The sequence below is a fragment of the Cucurbita moschata genome, unplaced genomic scaffold (assembly GCF_002738365.1).
Source record: "Cucurbita moschata cultivar Rifu unplaced genomic scaffold, Cmos_1.0 Cmo_Scf00018, whole genome shotgun sequence".
NCBI lineage: Eukaryota > Viridiplantae > Streptophyta > Magnoliopsida > Cucurbitales > Cucurbitaceae > Cucurbita > Cucurbita moschata.
The window spans coordinates 4,702,421-4,715,537 of NW_019268534.1; the positions used below are offsets into that span (position 1 = coordinate 4,702,421).

The 13,117-nt window shown below is 39.2% G+C and overlaps 1 protein-coding gene across 1 annotated transcript; it reads left to right on the top strand.

Moving 5' to 3' along the window:
* The first annotated feature begins 5,349 nt into the window (after positions 1-5,349).
* LOC111455853 (tetrapyrrole-binding protein, chloroplastic-like) lies at positions 5,350-10,969 on the top strand. Its single transcript, XM_023097480.1, has 2 exons — positions 5,350-5,420; positions 10,042-10,969. The coding sequence occupies exons 1-2, from the start codon at positions 5,413-5,415 to the stop codon at positions 10,799-10,801; spliced, it is 768 nt and encodes a 255-aa protein (XP_022953248.1). The 5' UTR covers positions 5,350-5,412; the 3' UTR covers positions 10,802-10,969.
* The last annotated feature ends 2,148 nt before the right edge of the window (positions 10,970-13,117 follow it).

The following is a 13,117-nucleotide window of genomic DNA, read 5'->3' on the forward strand; positions in this document are numbered from 1 at the left end:
TGAATGTTTGTCTTTGCCTTGTTTGTATAATAGGTCCAGTTGGAACATTTGGAATACCGATTCTTGTCACCTTCCACTTTAAATAGCTAGATTTTGCATGCTTTGGACCTTAGAAAGGTTTTTTTTTTTTTTTTTTGACAAGTATGCAAGTATTTGTTACCAAAAATAATTAAAACACTCCTAGAATAGAATTAAGAGTTGCATGTTATTTTTTTGCTTTCCACACCGGACCTAGGAAGAGATTATACATATTAGAACCCAAGAAGGGCAATTTGGATGAGTAAGTTATGCATAATGTCCTTGGATGGAGATTTTGAGACGTATATTGTTCTATATGGTTTTCATTGTGTTAGAACAGAGGTTGAGATATTTTGTTATGTGTTTCGGGTTATCGATGGAGGTTATGTTCTCATTGAACTTTTATGTATGCATGTTTTAAAATGATTAGCTCTAGGTGATTGAATGTTTGTTCTCCATGTACAGTGAATTTACATGACAAAGATAAGACTAGGATGATACTGTTAGGTTGGCTAGACAATGACCTTAGGATCATGAGCAACAGTCAGAGAGTCCACACCCTAGTGTTTCTAGACAAAGAAAGACTCGAGGAGTTAGAGTATAGAGTTCCTGGAGCCCAGAGTCCACGTTGAGTCACCTATCTACCTTAGGTATCCCAGAAGACCTCCACAATTCCAAGCAAAGAACAAGATGATGTTTAGATTATGTTATCTCGTGTTTTAGGTGATCAGTAGATTTATCTCCCAAACAAGCATGCACTAGAGAACCTAGATAAGATTAGGATGATACAACTAGTATGGTTTACACATTGACACTGACATAGGTGAATACGTTTCCATTAGACTGAGCAACTCAGGATCGTGAGCGACAATCAGAGGGCAAGATCTATTGACAACTAAAGATTGGATTAGGCTCAAGGAGCTAACCCCGAGCTTCCTGGAAATGAGAGATGAGATCTAAACTACCTGGACACCCTTAAGAATATAGTAGACCTCCACGATACCCAAGAATGACCAAGGTAACTCTCCTGGCTATAAATAGTGTGAACGGTATCTTCAAGCCCTCCACTACCCTTTCCACTTTAGTAACAATAGTGTTAAGCTATGCTCAGGTCAGTTAGGGTAGTGTGAGCTTTAGCTTTGTGGAAATGTCAATGGTCTCCTTAATAAAGCCACTATGCTGTAAACCCATAATTGAGATGGGAGCAGGGGACCACGTCACATAACCTCATTCCCCAAAACTTAGGTCTTTATGATCTCGAGGGATGTGTCAGCCAATATCCTTTGGATGATGTTCATACTAGAAACCACCATGTTGTCTCATCCAAATTTATGAGGTAGTGCCTCAACCCAGGACACTAATCATTCACTACGTATAGCAAGCTACTGAGGTCAAAGAACAAAAAGGTTGTAGGACTTTTACAGACACAAAGAGGGTAAGACTTAGAATATAAAATTTCTCAAAACATTGAGCCACTTCAAATGCTCATATAGCACTAGAGACTAGGTTTGAACCTTCTAGTACTTGGAGAAAAGTCCTTCGGAATCTACCAAATTATGGATACGATGAAAGCCTATAAGTAAGCTGCTTAATAAGTATATTTTTATATTCACCCCTTTCCCTCCTTCTTTTTTAGGTGTTCACAAGTGTCGGTTGAGGTAGGAGAGCATTCGAGAGCTGCGCAATCATAGAAGAAATTGTTCCGGAATATCAGTTTGTCTTGTATTTCAAGTATTTTGTATTTTGATTTGCATTAATCCCTAACAAGTTTCCCCGTTTGTAATTAAGTTTGAATAACCCCATCTTGTAATTGATTTTTTTAATTGTGTTGTTTTTGTCTTAATTTGATTTAAACCCTAATGTATTTTTGTTATTTATTTTTTTTTTCTTTTGTTATTTTTTTTTCGTTGCGAGTTTCTAAACCTCAAAAATCAAGTCATGGCAATGATTATCATTCTGTTGTCTACTTCAGTGAACTTTTCTGACAGTTTCACGCCAAAAGATTGAATACATGGATATATTGTCATTTGTTTTAACGCCCCAATAGGTAGGTAATCTTTTAATTTTTTAACTTAAAAAATAATAGAAATTGAATTAGTCTCACAAGCTTACGAAAAATAAAATACAAAATAGTGAGAAAAAAAATTAAAAACTTTGTCCAAGTTAATGGAGGAACATAATGGTCATTTCCCCTGTGGACAGAAGCATATAGGAAAGGAAGAAGAGAAAAAGAAAAAGAAAAAGCAACAGGAAAGAGAAAGAAAAAGGAGATTAGGGTTTGAAGTAAGAAGAAGATGAAAGAAAATAAAAGAAAAAGTAAAGTAAAAAGGAAAAATCAAATTAAATAAATACAACAGCGAAAAATTAAAAATAAAATAAAATTTAATTATAAAACCATGCTTTTCAAATTTCTTACAAATGTGGAGAGGTATCTACCCTTACAAAATGAAATATAAATGACTTAAAATATAAAATCAAATTGAAGTCCTCGAATGACCCCATTTGTAACCGCAAAGCCCTTGAACTCTCCTCAACCTCGACCAACAGCCTACGAACACTTGAAAAAGAAAGGAGAAATTGGTGAGTATAAAAATACTCCGTAAACAACCTAGTTGTAAGCTCTCATTGCATCCTTAACCTAATAAGAACTCATGAGCTTTACTATTGGTTCTAAGACGTTTTAACCTAGTTTTTGCTGTTATGTGATAATTTGGGTGTCTCAAAGTTTCAAGTAGTACTTTAACGGCTCACGGACCTACCTTTGGTTCAAAAGAGGTGGTTCGCTCTTTTCTAGCGTCGCGAATCGGCCGAACAACAAGTCCCATCCTTGGTTAAAGTGCTCTTTTCTTTTTTTACTTAGGTAGCTTGATTTGCCTAAGCAACATGAAACTAGTGTCTTGGGTCAAGGTGTTACCTCATAGAACTCTTCGTTCGGTCAAGACAATTTAGTGAGTTCTAGCTTGCTCAACATCTATGGGAGGTTAGCTGGCAAACTCCCTATAACACCATATAGTCATTCAAAGTTAGGGGTGCGACCCCTTGCGTGTAAGCTCCAAGGACTACCTGCGTGATCCACGCCCCCCATATGAAAGATTTTCACTACCGCGTAATCCACGTCCCCTAGAGGAACGATCTTCATTGTCGGCATGGTCCATATCCACCCAAAAGACTAAGATATTCCAACTAAGATATTCCAACTAAGCTATATAAGGTCATACAATCCTAACCGACCCCATGTCTGGCTCAATGGTACAGGTACTAGAGTGGAACTCAATAGTACAGGTATTAGAGTGAAAAAGGTAGGAGAGACTCTAACGGCTCCATCAAATTGATGACTATACATACTCCTAACGACTTTGAGAGCTATCTTTGTCATGGAGGTCTACTAAATTCTATGGGCATCTAGGTGGTTTAAATCTCATCCCTCATTTCTAAGACATTCAGAGTTAGCTTCTCCATACTTAACCAATCTCTAGGTTCACACAAGTCTAAACCTCTGATCGTTCATGATCCTAGGGTGTAAGGTTTACTGGAAACCCATTGACCTGAGTTAATATGTAAACCCCTCTAACTGTAGCACCTCAAACTTAGTTTGGTTCTCTTGTGATGCTTTGCTAGGGAGATAATCTTATCGATCACCTAGAACATGGTGCACATATTCTAAACACGCGAGCAAGCTTATTAGGGAGATAATATATCAATCACCTAAAGTACGGAAAACATAAACTAAAATATTCATGCAAACAAACAAACAAACAAGCTCAACAATGAGGTACATCCATCAAATGACGAGAGCATAGATGACAATAACTCGTCCTCCTTTCTAACACATCAAAAAGCATATGAAATAGCATAAATCGCAAATCTCATTATAAGGATGTTTTGGTAATTTCTTACAACATGCTCATTCATATTGCGCAAGTCGTATTCTAATCATGCATATTCTCTTTCTAGCTTTGCATAATACATTTAAAAAAAACTAGCTTCTAAAAAATCTCAACTTAGGGTATAACAATCATTTTTACAAAAATGCCCTAAGATTGAGAAATTTAGAAGTAGGCCTATTTTAATGCTTTCTACTACAATAAAAATGAATGAGATATTGTGATATGTGCTTTATGTGATTGATAGATGTTATCTCTCCATTGATCTTGCATTAATGTACGATTTATGATTTATAATTTATAATTTTCGTTCATTAGGTGATCTATAGGAATATCTCCCTAATAAATGTGTATGGCTGAATCAAATATGTTTTTCATGCTTAGGTAATCGATGAACCTAATAAATGAAAAGACAAGCTGAATCCAAAATTTAGAATTCAACCGAACTATCCATACTAAGTATTAGAGCATCCTTAGTGTTTTCTACTTGGTTATAGAATCATCGTCCCTATATTTGTGCTTTTATTTATTCTTTTATTTTGTACAATATATCAAAAAGTGACATTTTTCTTCACAATTCTAACACATAACTTATGGCATGTTTGAAGATTTTCCCAATTCTTTGATTTTGATCAGCATATTTGCTTGAGCACTTCGATTTACTTCTTCCCCAGGTCAACACTAAGAGCATTGCTCGATGAATCTCAAATTTTTAATTTGTAAATACTTCTACTGAGAACTTTATCTTGAATTTCATCAAACATCTAGTTCTTAGATCCATGGGAACTTGTGATCACAACACCAATAGTATTACACAACTCGAATAAAGATAACATCAAAATCAAGTCCTTAATTTTATCATCAAAATTAATTCATGTAACTCTATTAACTTATAGTCATATTGAATTCATTTATATGATTTGCAACATATCATTTTCATACTATTGAACAACCTACACATCAAATATAATTTGTTTATAGATGGCGACTTTTTTTTTTTTGTTCATATTCGACCGGGCCTTCAATTGATCTAACATTGTCTTCTCCTTGACAATGTTGAACACACATTTTTGGCAGTGTCAACCGGATCAACCCTAGAGTCTATCAATCTTTGATTTTTCACTACTATGTTAGTATGAAATCCAGCTTCATCTCAAATAAGAGTTTGTGAAGATATTTTTAGTATTGATTATCTTCTACATCTTTCAAAAATCGAAATTTGATCCATCAAACTTCTCTATTCTAATCTTTGTGCTTTGGATCTTCACAAATCATACTAGTTGGTAGGATCACCAACAACAAACACTCAAGGTTGATGAAGAATACAAAGAACATAATACAGACAAAAATTATTAAATGTTGGAGAGAGGGAGAGATCTAACCTCACCCTCAACTAACCAATCAAAGGCCCTTTTTGACGGTGTGATCTGTGCCCTTTCCGCTTCCACCCACACCTTATCTCTCAGAACCCCCCAAACCTCTCTTCCCGTTTTCATACTGTCTCTCCCCCATGGCAGCTTCCTGTGAATGTTTGCTGAATCACCACACTTAAATGGAGGTGAGAGTTCTCTTATTTATAATCATTTTCAGGATACAGAAATATAGTAAATTACAAATATTATGGAAATAGTAATAAAATGAAAGAATAATAAATGAATGCAATATATTTGCCTTTAATAAGAGGGCAAATATGGTAACCCGTAATGTAAGGCAAATATCTAGATATTTGCCTTATAGTGAACGGTCAACTATCCTTAACACCCCCCCGCAAGCTGAGCGTCGGATTTGAACGAACGTAAAGCTTGGATCTGAAAAATTCAAAGAGAGGTCGAGAAATACTCTTTGTGAAGATGTCAGCAACTTGGAGATGAGAGGGTACATATTGTGTGCGAAGTTTGCTAGCGATAACAAGTTCTCGAAGGAAATGATAATCTAGTTCAACATGTTTGGCCCGCTTGTGAGAAACGGGATTAGAGCTCAAAAAAATAGCACTTTTGTTGTCACATAAGAGTAAGGGCTGCTTTGAAATAGGGAGCTTGAGGTCATGCAAAAGATGCGTAACCCAAAGAAGTTCAGCAGCGGTTGTGGCAAGAGCACGATACTCAGATTCACAGCTGGAGCGTGAGACAGTAGGTTGCTTTTTGGCACTCCAAGAAACCAGATTGTTACCAAGATAAATAGAATAGCCGGATGTAGAACGACGAGTATCGGGACAACCAGCCCAGTCAGCATCCGAATAAGCGACTAGCGTACTAGGAACAGTGGATGAACGAAAGGTAAGACCAAAGTGGAGTGTTCCTTTGACATAGCGAAGAATACGTTTGACAGCAAGAAAGTGATCTGCAGTAGGGGCATGCAAGAATTGACTGACAGAATTGACAGCATAGGCAATATCTGGACGCGTAATAGTCAAGTACTGAAGGGCGCCAACAAGAGATTTGTAGAGAGTAGGATCAGAGAAAGAAGAACCATCAACAGTCAGGTGTTGAGAAACAACCATGGGAGTGTGAACTGGTTTGCTATCGAGCAACTGAGCACGAGTAAGAATATCTCGAGCATATTTTAACTGACTAATAAAGAGACCATCAGGAGTGGGTGAAGCTTCAAGACCAAGAAAGTAACTGAGAGAACCCAAATCTTTGGTAGCAAACTCAGAATGAAGCTTGCGAGTAAAGCTGTCAATAAGAGATGAGTTGTTGCCGGTAACAATAATGTCATCAACATAAAGAAGCAAATAGATAATGTTAGATTGCTGATGAAAGACAAAAAGAGACGTGTCAGCGCGACTGCAAGAAAACCCAAGTGTGAGAAGAAATGAGCTAAAACGCTGAAACCAAGCACGAGGAGCTTGCTTTAAACCATAGAGGGCTTTCTTTAATAGACAAACATGAGTGGGAAATCGAAGACCAATATACCCAGGAGGTTGTTCCATATGAACACGTTCAATAAGAGTTCCATTGAGAAAAGCATTCTTGACATCAAGTTGTCGAAGAGGCCATTTATTTGTGACTGCAATAGAAAGCACAACACGGACAGTGGTAGCTTTGACAACCGGACTGAAAGTGTCAGTGTAGTCAAGACCAGGAACCTGAGTATAACCTTTGGCAACAAGACGAGCCTTGAAACGCTCGACAGATCCATCATGCAAATATTTAATACGAAACACCCATTTAGAGCCCACGATGTTGGTGTTGGCAGGGCGAGGAACCAAAGTCCAAGTATCATTTTGTTGTAATGCTCGAATTTCTTCATCCATGGCAGCCACCCAAGCAGGATTCTTAGCCGCAGATTTGAATCCTTTTGGCTCAGTGGATGCAAGAAGAGCAGAAAGAAGTCCAGATGAGCCCAAAATACCAAGATTTGCTGGATGACGAGTCTTGAATATACCAGCTTTGGCTCGTGTGATCATAGGATGAGTGCCCAAAGAAGAGAAATCAACAGGAGGTTCAATAGAGGTCGAATTAGAAGTCGAGGGTGGCAAAGTGGAACCTGCAAGAGAAGTATCAACCTGCACAGACTCATCTACAAGGTCAGAACAAATATCACACGGGGATGAACTGGATCGAGGAGTTTGCGGTGATGAAGTGGTAGGGGGGATGAATCAATATGATGAAAATGTGGTTCTAAGAAATTTGAAATAGGAATAGAGGAAAGAGGTTGGGTCTGAGAGCTAGGGATAGCAGGAAAATGGGTTTCATCAAATTGAGCAGGACAGGTGATATATAGCTTAGTGGTGGCCGGATCAAGACAGCGAAACCCTTTATGAACAGGACTATAACCCAAAAAAATACAAGGAATGCTGCGGGGAGAAAGCTTGTTAGGCATATAATCACGCAAATAAGGATAAACACGACAACCAAAGGGATGAAAATTGTCATAATGTGGAGTGTAGCCATAAAGGAGTTCAAAGGGTGACTTACCTCCAAGAAGTGGAGTAGGCAACCGGTTGATAATATAAGCTGCAGTGCTGAAGGCGTCAACCAAAAAACGAGAAGAAAGATGAGAGTGAAAGAGAAGGGCCAAGCCAGTCTCAGTCCCATGACGATGTTTTCTCTCAGCACGACCATTTTGAGCAGGTGTATATGGACAAGAGAGTTGATGGTGGATGCTAGAATTACGTAAATGAGTTTTGAAACAAGTACTAGTAAATTCGTTACCGCCATCGCTTTGAAATACCTTGATACGAGAAGAATATTGATTTCCACAAATTTTTGAAATTGAAGAAAAATATCAAAAAAATCAGATTTAAATTTTAAAGGGTAAAACCAAGTGAATTGAGAATAATCATCAATAAAAATAACATAATAAAGGAAACCCGAATTTGATTTGACGGGAGAAGGACCCCAAAGATCACAATGAATAAGATCTAACACATGAGACGACCTACGTTCATTGCAGGAATAAGGCAATCGATGGCTTTTCGCAAGCTGACAGGTATTACATAATGATGGAGAAGGCAATAAAGACGTAAGAGAAAGATGACCTTTTCTATTTAAAAAAGAAATAACAGAATGATTCACATGACCTAGACGAGCATGCCATAAATCATATGAAGCACGTAAAGATTTGTTTCTAAGGGTTGAAATAAAAGCAGAGTTGCCGCGCTCCAGCACATATAGCCCTCCATCTCTTTTACCGGTTGCCACCACCCTTCCTGTTTGACGATTCTGGATAGTAATAAGATTATTAGTAAATGTAACGGAGAGAGGAAAATCAGACGTTAATTTACTTATGGAAAGAAGATTTTTAGTGAGGTGAGGGACAACCAAGACATCTAACAAGTGAATATTTGGAACAGGAGAAAGAGTACCGGTGTGGGTAATGGGTAGGGATGCACCGTTTCCTACAATCACAGAGTCCTTACCCGTGTAATTTTTAGACTGATCCAAAATAGATTGGTCGGCAGTCATATGGGCCGAAGCTCCAGTGTCCAGAAACCAATCAGCAGTATCGGGTCCAGCAATAGAACATGACGTGTTAAAGGTTTCAGCAAGGTGAGCATGAGAAGAATCAGGTCGAACATACCGTTGGTTGCAGCGGTCAGCATAATGGCCCTCTTTGCGGCATATTTGGCAGTGAGGTGGTCGACGACCTTGACTTGAGTGGGTTCGTCCTCGATTAGAAGAGTTGTTTTTGTGAGAATAAGAACGACCTCGCTGGTTGGTAAAGGAAGCAGGGTGGCTTCCATGGGTGCGACCACGATTAGTGACTGTGAATGCTGTAGGAGTGGAGTTAGAGGACTCAAGGGAGAGCTGAAACAACTCAAAACTTTCAGCTTTAGAGACTAAATCTGCAAAACAGGGGATAGAGGTAAGAGCCATCTGAGCAGTAGAAAAAGCTGAAAATTCGGTGTCGAGTCCACGAAGGAACCAGTGCACTTTATCAATGTCCTCGACCGGTCTGCCAATGGCATGAAGTTGGTCACAAATTTTTTTTGAAGGCACGGGCATACTCAGCAACAGGTTTGGTGCCACGTTTCATCAACTGCAAGTCATCCTTGAGTCTCAGTTCACGAGCTTTCGACTGATGGCTGAACGTAGTTTCCAACGCAAGCCAAACATCACGTGCAGTAGGGAGACCAACGACAACAGCCATGGCTTCCTCAGTGAGAGAGGAGAGCAGGAGACAGAGAAGTCGTTGATCGGCTGCTCTCCATGCCAAATATTTGGGGTTGAGTGTTGAAGAGGTTTCTGGTTCAAAGCGAGGTGGTGGAACCATAGTTCCATCGACATAGCCCAGCATGTCTTGACTCTCAAGGAGAGGGAGAAGTTGGCTTTTCCAAAGAAGATAATTGGAGGAAGAAAGTTTGATGGTGATCATATGGATTAGAGTATTGAAAGGAAGAAGATGATAAGAAGATTCGGAAGCCATAGAGAAGAAAGGATCAGGGTTGTTAAACCGAAAGGGCTCTGATACCATGTGAATGTTTGCTGAATCACCACACCTAAATGGGGGTGAGAGTCCTCTTATTTATAATCATTTTCAAGATACAGAAATATGATAAATTACAAATATTATGGAAATAGTAATAAAAGGAAAGAATAATAAATGAATGCAATATATTTGCCTTTAATAAGAGGGCAAATATGGTAACCCGTAATGTAATTGCCTTGTAGTGAACGGTCAACTATCCTTAACATTCCCACTCTCTTCCATCTCTCCGCCACACACTCAGCCGTCCCCACCGTCCTAACCTCTCCCCAAATCCCTTCTCCTCCTCCTCTCTCCTCCTCAAATCAACCTCTACGCCCACTGCCACTGCCGCTGTCGCTGCCACTTCCTCTCTCTCCGCTGCAGCCGCCAGTTCCTTCTCTCTCTCCTCAGACACCTCCTCTGCTGTCTCCTTCGACGAGCTCGAGCGCCACCTCGCAGCCAAAAACTTCCGGCAAGCAGACGAGGAGACCCGCCGGCTTTTAATCGCCCTCGCCGGCGACGCTGCACAAAAACGAGGCTACGTCTACTTCTCCGAAGTTCAATTCGTTTCCTCCGACAATCTGAAAGCCATCGACGATCTCTGGCAGAAATACAGCGATGGGAAATTTGGGTATAGCGTACAGAAACGGGTTTTCGAGAAAGTGAACAGAGATTTCACAAAATTGTTCATGAAACTTGGATGGATGAAGAAACTGGATACAGAAATTGAGCAGTACAATTACAGAGCATTTCCAACGGAGTTCATTTGGGAGCTGACGGAGGAGACGCCGGAAGGGCATCTGCCATTGACTAACGCTTTGAGAGGGACGCAGTTGATGACCAACATTCTGAGCCATCCGGCATTCGAGGAGGACGCCATTGAAGGAGGAGCTCAAGAAAACGTTGCAGCGGACGAAAATGGAGGATTCAAAAAGGGATTGAAAACGATGAGTGAGAGGATTTTCAAAAGGGATTATAGCTTCTGAAATTGAGGATTTTGGAGATTACCCATTGAAATTCACATCGAATTTACAATTGGGTCGCTTCCATTTGGGATGAATTCAATTGATTTTGAGTGTAATTGAAATAATCAAGATGAAATTTGTTGGTAATTGTATCATTGTAATGTGATTTTGTTAACTCATTCCACCTTATCCAATTTAATTTAATTTCAGTAGATAATAACAGGGGTGTAGATTCAATTTGACAACCCGACAACTCGGACCAACCCAACCCGAACTATAAGGGTTGGGTTGGATTAGTAGTTTCAGATAGGGTTGGGTTCATTTTTCTGAACCCGAACTGAATCGATTCGATTTTCGAGTTAGTGGGCAAAACCCTCATGTTGACCCGAGCTAAACTTAAATATATAAAATATATTAAGAATTTTTTCTTATCCAGGGTTTGGCACTACTTTGGTCAATCTGTGTCGACAACTCGGACCAACCCAACCCAAACTATAAGGGTTGGGTTGGGTTGGATTAGATTTCGGGTAGGGTTGGGTTCATTTTTCTAAACCCGAACTGAATCGATTCGATTTTCAGGTTAGTGGGCAAAACCCTCGTGTTGACCCGAGCTAAACTTAAATATATAAAATATATTAAGAATTTTTTCTTATCCAGGGTTTGCCACTACTTTGGTCAATCTGTGTCGACAACTCGGACCAACCCAACCCAAACTATAAGGGTTGGGTTGGGTTGGATTAGCATTTCGGGTAGGGTTGGGTTCATTTTTCTAAACCCGAACTGAATCGATTCGATTTTCAGGTTAGTGGGCAAAACCCTCGTGTTGACCCGAGCTTAAACTTAAATATATAAAATATATTAAGAATTTTTTCTTATCTAGGGTTTGCCACTACTTTGGTCAATCTGTGTCGACAACTCGGACCAACCCAACCCAAACTATAAGGGAGGGTTTGCCACTACTTTGGTCAATCTGTGTCGACAACTCGGACCAACCCAACCCAAACTATAAGGGTTGGGTTGGGTTGGATTAGCATTTCGGGTAGGGTTGGGTTCATTTTTCTAAACCCGAACTGAATCGATTCGATTTTCAGGTTAGTAGGCAAAACCCTCGTGTTGATCCGAGCTAAACTTAAATATATAAAATATATTAAGAATTTTTTCTTATCCAGGGTTTGCCACTACTTTGGTCAATCTGTGTCGACAACTCGGACCAACCCAACCCAAACTATAAGGGTTGGGTTGGGTTGGATTAGCATTTCGGGTAGGGTTGGGTTCATTTTTCTAAACCCGAACTGAATCGATTCGATTTTCAGGTTAGTGGGCAAAACCCTCGTGTTGACCCGAGCTAAACTTAAATATATAAAATATATTAAGAATTTTTTCTTATCCAGGGTTTGCCACTACTTTGGTCAATCTGTGTCGACAACTCGGACCAACCCAACCCAAACTATAAGGGTTGGGTTGGGTTGGATTAGCATTTCAGGTAGGGTTGGGTTCATTTTTCTGAACCCGAACTAAATCGATTCAATTTTCAGGTTAGTGGGCAAAACCCTCGTGTTGACCCGAGCTAAACTTAAATATAAAAATATATTAAGAATTTTTTCTTATCTAGGGTTTGCCACTACTTTGGTCAATCTGTGTCGACAACTCGGACCAACCCAACCCGAACTATAAGGGTTGGGTTGGGTTGGATTAGCATTTCGGGTAGGGTTGGGTTCATTTTTCTGAACCCAAACTGAATTGATTCAATTTTTCAGGTTAGTGGGCAAAACCCTCGTGTTGACCTGAGCTAAACTTAAATATATAAAATATATTAAGAATTTTTTCTTATCTAGGGTTTGCCACTACTTTGGTCAATCTGTGTCGACAACTCGAACCAACCCAACCCGAATTATAAGGGTTGGGTTGGATTGGATTAGCATTTCGGGTAGGGTTGGGTTCATTTTTCTGAACTCGAACTGAATCGATTCGATTTTCAAGTTAGTGGGCAAAACCCTCGTGTTGACCCGAGCTAACCTTAAATATATAAAATATATTAAGAATTTTTTCTTACCCAGGGTTTGCCACTACTATGGTCAGTCTATGAGACTCATGCCCGTGAACTATTTATATGTTAAACTTCCTTAGTATCACATTGACAATTTTTAATCTTTGAAATCTTGGCTGAAGATCAAATTTTAAGATTTTTCTCCATTTCCGCAACTATTTTTTTTTTGCGGATTTCAGTAATTACAGTATCAAATACATTGATAATTTCTAATCTTTAAATTCTTGGCGGCAGATCAATCTTTTAAGATTTTTCTCGATTTTGGCAACGATTTTTTTTCTCGATTTCAA